The following is a 10,000-nucleotide window of genomic DNA, read 5'->3' as shown; positions in this document are numbered from 1 at the left end:
CCGATAAAATAAGAAAACAGTAGTGCTTTTTAGATATTAGATGCCCAAATCCGATGGCCAGTTAGGCAAACTGGTGTCCAATGTGTGTCCTTTCAGTCTGTCTCCAGAGCAGTTATACGTAATCTCCCTGTCATCAGAACGATCACGTCCCCTGTTGGGTGACAGAAGTGTAGAAGTTTGACTGGCAGTCAATGGAAATGTGTGGTCTTTGCTACTTTAATCCGATTAATTTTTTATTTGTATTAATTAATTAATCATTAATTTTCTCTATATAACGACGTCGATCATTGATCGGCAACGACACTATATAATAGTTTGCCTAACTGGCCATCGGATTTGGGCTCCTAATATCTAAAAAGCACTACGGTTTTCTTATTTTATCGGATTAAAGTAGCAAAGGCACTGTCAGCTCCCAGTAGCACCTAGAGCAGTATTGGAACCGGTACAAGGGTGTACCAGGACCACCATCAGGTTGTATTGCTGTCATCTTTATTGTCTTTATTGTGTTGTTGCATCATAACTGTGCTTAAGATTCTCTTTTGGCAGGACCTGTGACCATGCTGGATGCAGAACGATGCAGATATAACACTACATTTATGGACAGTGTGTACGCCGATAATATGCAAGGAACTTTTCCTGGATACATGGTGTACAGGTTTTTTGCCCTTGCTTGCTTGCTTTGTGCCGGTGGTCCTTGGCCTCCCCTTGGGGCCCCCCGGCTGCCCTGTGTGCCTGGTCTGTTCCGCCGCCGGGGCACCTGCTTGGCCGTCCTTGTGCGGGGCCTCTTTGGTCTGTGCTTGCTTGGCTGGGCCGGGTGTGCTGGTGGTGGGGCGGGCTGGGTGCGTGGGGCGGCGGGGGCTCCCCGGGGGGGGGTGTGGGGGCCCACCGCTGGGTACTGGTAGGCAGACTGGCTCTATGTGTAGAGGGCTGCAAGGGAATTTTCCTGGCTACATAGTGTACAGGTTTTTACTTTTGCCTGCTCACGGCTCTGTCAGTATTGATTGATTGATTGACTGATTGACTGAAAATGTTCATTGTGTGAAGCGCATTGAGTTGCATCTTGTAAGAAATGCGCTATACAAATAAAATTTGATTTGATTTGATTTGATCAAAGACCAGACATTTCCATTGACCGCCAGTCAAACTTCTCCACTTCTATCACCCAAAAAGGGGCGTGGACATGACGGGAGAGCAAAGTACCTAGATGCGTTGCTCTTATGAATGAAGCAGGATGCTGACCTTACACTCTGTTTAACTTTATATATGTTACGGTACATGTGGGAATACGGTACATGTGGGAAAACTAGGGTTAGGGTTAGGCGCTACGTCGACTTGGTACATGCTGGCATGTCTAACCCTAATCCTACCCCTAACCCTAACCTTAACCATAGCACCTAACCCTAACCCTAGTTTTCCCACATGTACCGCATTCCCACATGTACCGTAACATATACATGTAGTTTTCAAATAAAATGAGCTAAGTTTGATTATCTTATAATCAAAGTTATTATCATTCCTTTATTATTAGGTGTAAATAACCACAGCCTTCAAGATAATAACGTGTAGATCTGAGGAACCAGCTATGTTGAGCTTTTATCTTGTCAAGTGCAGATTTGAGTGAATTGAATTAGGCAAGATCACACAGTCACAGGCAGGACATGACGCTCTCGTCTAGGCTACAATAAACGAAGCCTGTTTTATGGTGCAACTTTATGGTGCAACTGTGCCGATAGGTTTTTCTTACACAAACCTTGGAAGACAATGCTTACTGTTCTCCAGAACCAGGCACCAAGCAGGAAAGGAGGGTGTGGGGGTGCGCTCGCACCCCTGTCAGCGGGTGTCTTTTTTTGTGTAAATGTTGTGACCGGTGCTGGATTCAAGACTTTTCAGTCACACTAACCATCATGTTATTCACCCGTCAAAAGTCACCAGAATTGCTTGGTAATATTTTCAATTTATAGGCAACATCCGGTGATAGGCAGGCAATATTTTTCGCTGGGCAGTGGGTACATAAAGGGAGATGGGCAGTGGGTACATAAAGGGAGATGGGTAGTGGGTACATAAAGGGAGATGGGCAGTGGGTACATAAAGGGAGATGGGTAGTGGGTACATAAAGGAAGATGGGTAGTGGGTACATAAAGGGAGCTGGGCAGTGGGTACATAAAGGGAGATGGGCAGTGGGTACATAAAGGGAGCTGGGTAGTGGGTACATAAAGGGAGATGGGTAGTGGGTACATAAAGGGAGATGGGTAGTGGGTACATACAGGGAGCTGGGCAGTGGGTACATAAAGGGAGATGGGTAGTGGGTACATAAAGGGAGATGGGCAGTGGGTACATAAAGGGAGATGGGCAGTGGGTACATAAAGGGAGCTGGGCAGTGGGTACATAAAGGGAGATGGGCAGTGGGTACATAAAGGGAGATGTGTGATCAGAGACGTGAATCAGGTCCGGACAGGTGAGCTCGGGTAAATCAGCTGCAGGTCTTGTTTCATTCACCTGAGACCCGATCATTTCATTCTTTTCACTCGCACTAACCACTACTTTATTCTCCCGTCAAAAGCCTTTGATTCCATTTGAAAGCCTTTGAAGCCATTAATCTCAGCATCTTAGGCAGCGCCTATATAGGTCAATAGCTACAATAGAGGAGAGTCATATGTCTCATATCTGTCCAAGGGGCCCTCAGAGCTTGTAGGGTAGTCATGTAGCTCATTCTACAAATGCTTACTAGAGACATTCACTAGAAATCCTTGTTGGTGCAAATGCCTCTTGTGCAATCCCAATGCTTGTTTTGATCAAACAGAGATTCTTTGTTTGCCAGACTGTGTGTGAGACTTATGACATAAATCTGACCGCATATCAGACTTCTACAGGCATTGCAGTTAGAGGAGAGAGAGAGAGAGAGAGAGAGAGAGAGAGAGAGAGAGAGAGAGAGAGAGAGAGAAAGAGAGAGAGGGAGAGAGAGAGAGAGAGAGAGAGAGAGAGGGAGAGAGAGAGAAAGAGAGAGAGAGAAACAGAGAGAGAGAGAGATATACAGTCTGTGGTGTATTACTATGAATGAGTTAGTCCATGGGTGCGTTCGTAAATATGCTCTGGAAATCTGATCAGCACTCATGGAATGCCTCTTGTCCAATCAAATTACTCTGATGTTGAACCCACTGTGCACTCCGGCACTCTCAGAGTGAATTTTACGAACACACCCCATGTGTTGTGCCCAGGTTCCATCTTCATGTTGTAAACATCAGACAGGATTCTGAAGTGTGTCTGTTTAACTTTTCAAAGATCAACTGTACTCAATTGGTTGAGTCAGTGGATGCAACCGTTTTTAAAGGACACGTTTATTATATATTTCATAGCCAATCATCATCAGGATATTCATTGAATATGCAGAAATGTGAGGCACGTGGGAGACCCTGTACTGTAACCACACAGTTAAAAGAGCATTATGAGTGAAACTGAGATTAACTTAGAGTTAAATGCTGTATTCAGGTCACAAAGAAGGTTGGTTGGGAGGTTGGTACCTTTATATACTTTAAGAATGAATGTACTTCTCATGTTTCTGTTACATTGTCTCTTAAATATATTAAATCTAGCACTTCTGGACACATTTTGTAATACTTTTCTGTGGGATGGGGGGAAAAGGCAAGGGTGAAAATGAAAACATACAAACTTACACGCCTACAGAAGTATTTTCAGTCTAACAATAGAGGTGAGTGGAGAAATGGTCGAGTTAAAAAAATATATGTCTGAGGAAGGAAACAACGTTGCCAGAACGGACGAGACACAGCTGCTGATCCTTACTTTGGATGGGCTCCAAGGGGATCGGTTATTATCTGGACACTTCATGAATAAAAGTACAGTACTATCTATTGAGCGTCTTCAGCAAAAGTACAGGTTTTTATGGCGGTAGTTATTTGGGTAATGCATGTTTACATCTGACTTCGTGTTTGTTTGATCTTTTGTGAGTTATTTTTGTGTTGCTACAGAGCTATTTTAGTGCCAGCACAAATTGAATTGTATTTGACAGATTGAATTGTATTCAATTCAGTTTTCAAATTCAGTTTCTCTAAATACAATTCAATTTCTGCTGGCACTAAAATAGCTCCATATGAATGAATGAATGAATGAATGAATGAATGAATGAATGAATGAATGAATGAATGAATGAATGAATGAACGGTCTTTATTGTCATTGATATAGTACAGGTACCATACAACGACATTTGGGAGGGGCTCCCCTGGTGCTAGGAAAGAAAAAAGAAAAAGAAGGGAAAGGAGCTGGTTTACATAAATAAAGGCTATGTACACTATCCACTATACTATACTGTACAGATAAAACGACTAGGGTTGTCATATTGCACATAGTGTTATTGCACATTCATTTAAAGTGTCGCAGTTTGCAGGCTTGAAATGTACACATTTGTGCCTCAGCACTACACCTGATTTTTTCAATCCAGCAGCTGCCATCAATCCGTCCAGACTGTCCAGGGCCCAGAACCTAGGTCTTTGCTGTGTTCAGGGCCTGGATGGCCCTGGGGTAGAAGCTGAGCTCTGTTTGTCCTTGCGGCCAAGGTCCTGTACCGCCTGTTCGAGGGCAGCCGAGCAAAGTGTTCGTAGTAACCCAGGTATATTGGAACTCAACCGTCTTTTTTTTTTATTGTGCCATTCGTTTATTCATCGTTTATTACCCTAACCCTGTTACGAAGTGTTGTTAATTGTTTATTAATCCTGTATTTAAATGATGATGAAGAACATAACATAACCCAGCAGCAGGACAGTCAGTAAACTAGATTTATTTATGTATTAAACTACATTTATATATATAACTAGTTATTCATTTATATATATTTATTAGTCACATGATCAGAGACACCGTGACGGTCACGTGGTCCGGGCGTAGTCAGCTGACTGAGAAACACTTCCGTGTTTTCGTCCCAGTGTCTGTTCTGTCTGAGAGCTGCAAGCTAACCCTGGGTGTACCCTGACCCAAAGCCTGCTAGCCTCACCCTGCTGCTTCTCCGGTGGACCGAAGCTCCGGACAGCCTCCCGGTACCTCTGCTGCCTCCCGGTGAGTCCTGAGAGACCTGATTAGGGTTAGGGGGTTAGGGGGTTAGGGCTTCGGGACACTGACCAGCTAGTCGGCTAACTTCCCTCCCACGTCTCGTCTGTCGGCTAGCTGGCTACTTTGTGAATCAATCTGTGTTTTGACTTTTGAAGATGAATCTCCCAACTACCCGATCAACATCAACAACTGTATCTAGAGACAGAGACAGAGAGAGAGAGAGAGAGAGAGAGAGAGAGAGAGAGAGAGAGAGAGAGAGAGAGAGAGAGAGAAGAGAAGAGAGAGAGAGAGAAGAGAGGGGGAGAGAGAGGGGGAGGGGGGGAGAGAGAGGGGGAGAGAGAGAGAGAGAGACAGAGAGAGAGACAGAGAGGGGGAGAGAGAGAGAGAGAGAGAGAGAGAGAGAGACAGAGAGAGAGAGGGGGAGAGAGAGAGAGACAGAGAGAGAGAGAGAGAGAGAGAGACAGAGAGAGAGAGACAGAGAGAGAGAGGGGGAGAGAGAGAGAGACGGAGAGAGAGAGGGGGGGAGAGAGAGAGAGGGGGTGGATGATGGTGATGATGATGGTGATGATGATGATGATGTGTGGGTATTTGCAGGTCTGTGCCTCTCGGTGTGTCTCCCTGGACATCCCCCCCCCCCGCCCCCCGACACCCATGAACACGTCGGACAGCGAGGAAGACTCGTATAACGAGCGCACGGCCCTGGTTCCCTCTGAGGTGCCCCCCCTGCCCTGCTACCAGCCAGACCCCCCCCAGCCCCCGCCCACTGACATGGAGCCCAAACGGGTAGGTGGAGGGGGTGGAGGTAGGGGAGGGGGTGGAGGTAGGGGAGGGGGTGGAGGTAGGTGGAGGGGTGGGGAGGGGGTGGAGGTAGGTGGAGGGGTGGGGAGGGGGTGGAGGTAGGTGGAGGGGTGGGGAGGCGGTGGAGGTAGGTGGAGGGGTGGGGAGGGGGTGGAGGTAGGTGGAGGGGTGGGGAGGGGGTGGAGGTAGGGGAGGGGTGGGGAGGGGGTGGAGGTAGGTGGAGGGGTGGGGAGGGGGTGGAGGTGTGTTTGTGTGTGTGTGTCTATCTGACTGTGTGTGTGTGTGTGTGTGTCCCTCAGCGTCGCCCCTCTCCTCCCCCAGCAGACCCATCAGACCCGGCCGCAGGGGGAGGGGGAGGGGGAGGGCCGGACCACAGTACCACCGAGCGCCAGAGGGGGGCGCCGGGCCCGGGGGGGGGAGGAGGAGGAGGAGGAGGAAGAGGAACTGACTCTGAAGTACGGAGCCAGACACGTCATCATGCTCTTCATCCCCGTCACGCTCTGCATGGTGGTCGTCGTGGCGACCATCAAATCTGTCAGCTTCTACACCGAGAAGAACGGCGGGCAACTGTGAGTGTTGTTGTTGTGGTTGTTGTTGTGGTTGTTGTTGTTGTGGTTGTTGTTGTTGTTGTTATTGTTGTGTTTGTTGTTGTTGTTATTGTTGTTGTGGTTATTGTTGTTGTGGTTGTTGTTGTTGTGGTTGTTGTTGTTGTGGTTGTTGTGGTTGTTGTGGTTGTTGGAGTTGTGGTTGTGGTTGTTGATGAGATGAGATGAGATGAATGAATGAATGAATGAATGAATGAATGAATGGTCTTTTATTGTCATTGCTATAGTACAGGTACCAAACAACGAAATTTAGGAGGGGTGGCTCCCCTGGTGTTAGGAAAGAAAAAAAAAACTTTAAAAAAACACTTTAAAAAAAACACAAGAAGGGAAGGAGCTGGTTTACATAAAATAAAGGCTATGTACACTATCCACTATACTATACTGTGCAGATAGACGACTAGGGTTGTCATATTGCACATAGTGTAATGAGAGATGAGATAACGTTTATTGCCATTAGGCATACACATTAAGCATACACATATAGGAATTTGATTCGGCGTTACAGTAAGAGCATTTCAAATGCAATGCAATTGTTGTTGTTGTGGTTGTTGTGGTTGATGTTGTTGTGGTTGATGTTGTTGTGGTTGATGTTGTCGTTGTTGTTGTTGATGTTGTTGTTGTGGTTGTCTTATTGGAGGTCTATAATGATGCATCAACTTTGTGTGTGTGTTTCTGCATGCCTGTGTGGGTGTGTATGTCTGCGTGCATGTGTGTGTGTGTGTGTGTGTGTGTGTGTGTGTGTGTGTGTGTGAGAGAGCAGCATCTACACACCCTTCTCTGAGGACACGGACTCGGTGGGCCGGCGCCTGCTGAACTCCGTCCTGAACACCATCATCATGATCAGCGTCATCGTCGTCATGACGATCTTCCTGGTCGTCCTCTACAAGTACCGCTGCTACAAGGTGGTAGACCTGGGCCTACACACACACACACACACACACACACACACACACATGCATGCAGAGAGACACACACACACACACACACACACACACACACACACATGCATGCAGAGAGACACACACACACACACACAGATACATACACACACACACACTTGTAGCTAACCTAACGGTATGTGTGTGTGTGTGTGTGTGTGTATCTGTGTGTGTGTGTGTGTGTGTGTGTGTGTATCTGTGTGTGTGTGTGTGTGTGTATCTCTGTGTGTGTGCGTGTCTCTCAGTTACTCCAGGGGGAATGTCCCTGTAATTCGTAATTGTAAGTCGCTTTGGATAAAAGCGTCTGCTAAATGGCAAAAATTAATTAATTAATTAATTAATGTGTGTGTGTGTGTATCTGTGTATCTCTGTGTGTGTGTGTGTGTGTGTTTTTGATTGATTGATTGAAAACTTTATTAGAAGATTTGCAGAAGTAGGTACATGAAAGTACATATTGCATACAAGGTCACCTAATAGGATAAAAACCCAAGAAAGCCACTGGCTTATTTCAATTGGGGTCCTTGATTCTCAATTCATCGTTACATGTAAGACAGACAAAAAAACTAGTACTATCTACAAGATAATACAGACAAATAACTATTACTATCTACAAGATAAACATACATCCATCATGGGAAGAACAATACAACAAAACATAAGGTATGTACAGCGGGTAGGACAGGTGGGGACATACACCACAGGTGGGGGCGGGGGACAAAACACAAAGTATGTACAGTGGGTAGTTCGGGTCTTTTAATCTGATTTTTGATTTAGAGGGTCCAGTTACGGATTGCAGCCTCCTGTAAATGTTTTTTGAGAGTGGTTTTGAAGGTGGGCAGTGTTTTGCACTCCTTTAAGATTATAGGAAGGGCGTTCCACATTTTTACTGCATAGTTTGCAAACGAGTTTAACCCCTTGTTTGTGGTGCAACGCGGTTGAACGTGGTTCGTGGAGCTTCCTCTGGTGTTGTATGTGTGGACGTTGTTCACTTTTTGGAAGTATGTTGACAGGTACTTGGGTGTCTTTGTGGTGTAGCGTATCTTGAAGACCAGGCCCAGTGCAAGCTGCTGCACTCTGTCAACTACTCGTAGCCAATCAAGGCTCAAAAAATGAGCAGCGGTTAGATGTGTCCTAGGGTTGAGGCCTAGCAGAAGCCTAACCAGTTTATTTTGGGCTGTCTGGAGTCTTGTTTTATGGGCCTTTGTGGTTCTATAGTACCATGATGTTACGGCATAGTCGAAGTGACATTGAATGAGAGCTCCTGATGGATGCTCCTGAGGGTCCTCAGTGTGTTTTTACTGACAAGTGAGGATATCCTGTACAAGAATCTAGTTCTATGGTTCACTTTTTTGATTACTTTTGCTGCCATTTTATCTCCGGAAAGATTTGCCTCTAAGATGGAGCCCAGGTATGTAATATCCTCTTTTCTTGTGTGTGTGTGTGTGTGTGTGTGTTCCAGTTCATCCATGGATGGCTCATCCTGTCCTCTCTCATGCTGCTCTTCTGGTTCAGCTTCATGTACCTGGGGTGAGTACTAAGGGGGAGGGGGGGAGGGGGGGAGGGAGGGGGGGAGGGAGGGAGGGGGGGAGGGAGGGGGGGAGGGAGGGGAACTATAATAACCATGCCTTGTTTCCCCAGGGAGGTATTTAAGACAGACACATCATCCCCTGGAACTAAACTCCTCAAAAAAAGTTCGGAAACATTATTTCAGTCAATTCTTCCTCCCCTTTAATAATACCAATTGGTATTGTATTTTATATTGTTGGAAAGCCTGATTAGTCACCTTGACAACGAGGTACAACTTGCAGTGTTTCCTCCAGGAATTTCCACATTAGTGGCGGGGTGTTCAGTGTTCGTGCATGATTTTTTTTCCGCGTGCACGTGCATAAAACACGCACTGGCGCTCGAAACAAAGACGTAATTTCACCAAAACTAGAGGGTGGCACATTTTTAAAAAATAGCGGTTAAGTCATTAAAGCCGAGCAGTGTGATTTTATATAGAAGGTGATCAAATACCAAGATATCCTACAGCTGCAGCGGAACATGCGGAACGCGCATGACACACACACACACACACACACACACACACACACAGAAAGATCATCAGCTCATCGAATATGAAGTACACAAGAGTAGAGGCTAGGCTACTCATGGAACCGGGAACGCGCATACAGCACTGAACAACATCCGTAGAATATAAACTTGTGACTGACAGTCACATACATACATACACACATACATACATACACCCACACACACACACACATAATGAAAGATTATCAGCTCATCAATACGAAGTAGGCCTACATGAGAGTACACGCACAAAACAGGCTAACGTTACTCATTAACTGTTTACACAAGTAAAATCACAGTGTGACAGTCAGATGGAGCATTCGGTAAACCGACAGCAAGGTAATGCATCAGCTGAGTTAAAGAAAACCAACTCTTACCTTTGATGACACCGACATGAGCCCTGCTTACCCGTACCTCCGCCGTTCTGTTCGTGATGATTTTAGAGGCAATAGATTATTTTTGCCCCGCACATATTGCTATGACTAGTTCGAAGCTAGCGTTAGGTGTGAGGCTGCTTGGTTAACTCA

General features: G+C 45.9%; 2 protein-coding genes across 2 annotated transcripts in view; one reads left to right on the top strand and one right to left on the bottom strand.

Moving 5' to 3' along the window:
- Positions 1–10,000, bottom strand: part of dpy30 (dpy-30 histone methyltransferase complex regulatory subunit) — a 439,880-nt gene that overhangs the window by 414,240 nt on the left and 15,640 nt on the right. The window lies entirely within an intron of this gene.
- psen2 (presenilin 2) overlaps positions 5,711–10,000 on the top strand; it is a gene marked incomplete at its 5' end in the record, with an annotated part of 13,709 nt that continues 9,419 nt past the window's right edge. The window contains 5 exon segments of the mRNA XM_080546769.1: positions 5,711–5,842; positions 6,157–6,272; positions 6,274–6,426; positions 7,223–7,364; positions 8,860–8,927. Of these exon segments, the coding sequence (XP_080402895.1) occupies positions 5,711–5,842; positions 6,157–6,272; positions 6,274–6,426; positions 7,223–7,364; positions 8,860–8,927 (611 nt within the window).

Source organism: Nansenia antarctica (genome assembly GCF_963989245.1).
Source record: "Nansenia antarctica genome assembly, chromosome: 16".
In the NCBI taxonomy this organism is placed as follows: domain Eukaryota; kingdom Metazoa; phylum Chordata; class Actinopteri; order Argentiniformes; family Microstomatidae; genus Nansenia; species Nansenia antarctica.
The sequence above is the reverse complement of the archived record's forward strand: the minus strand, read 5'-3'. Positions and strand labels throughout refer to the sequence as shown.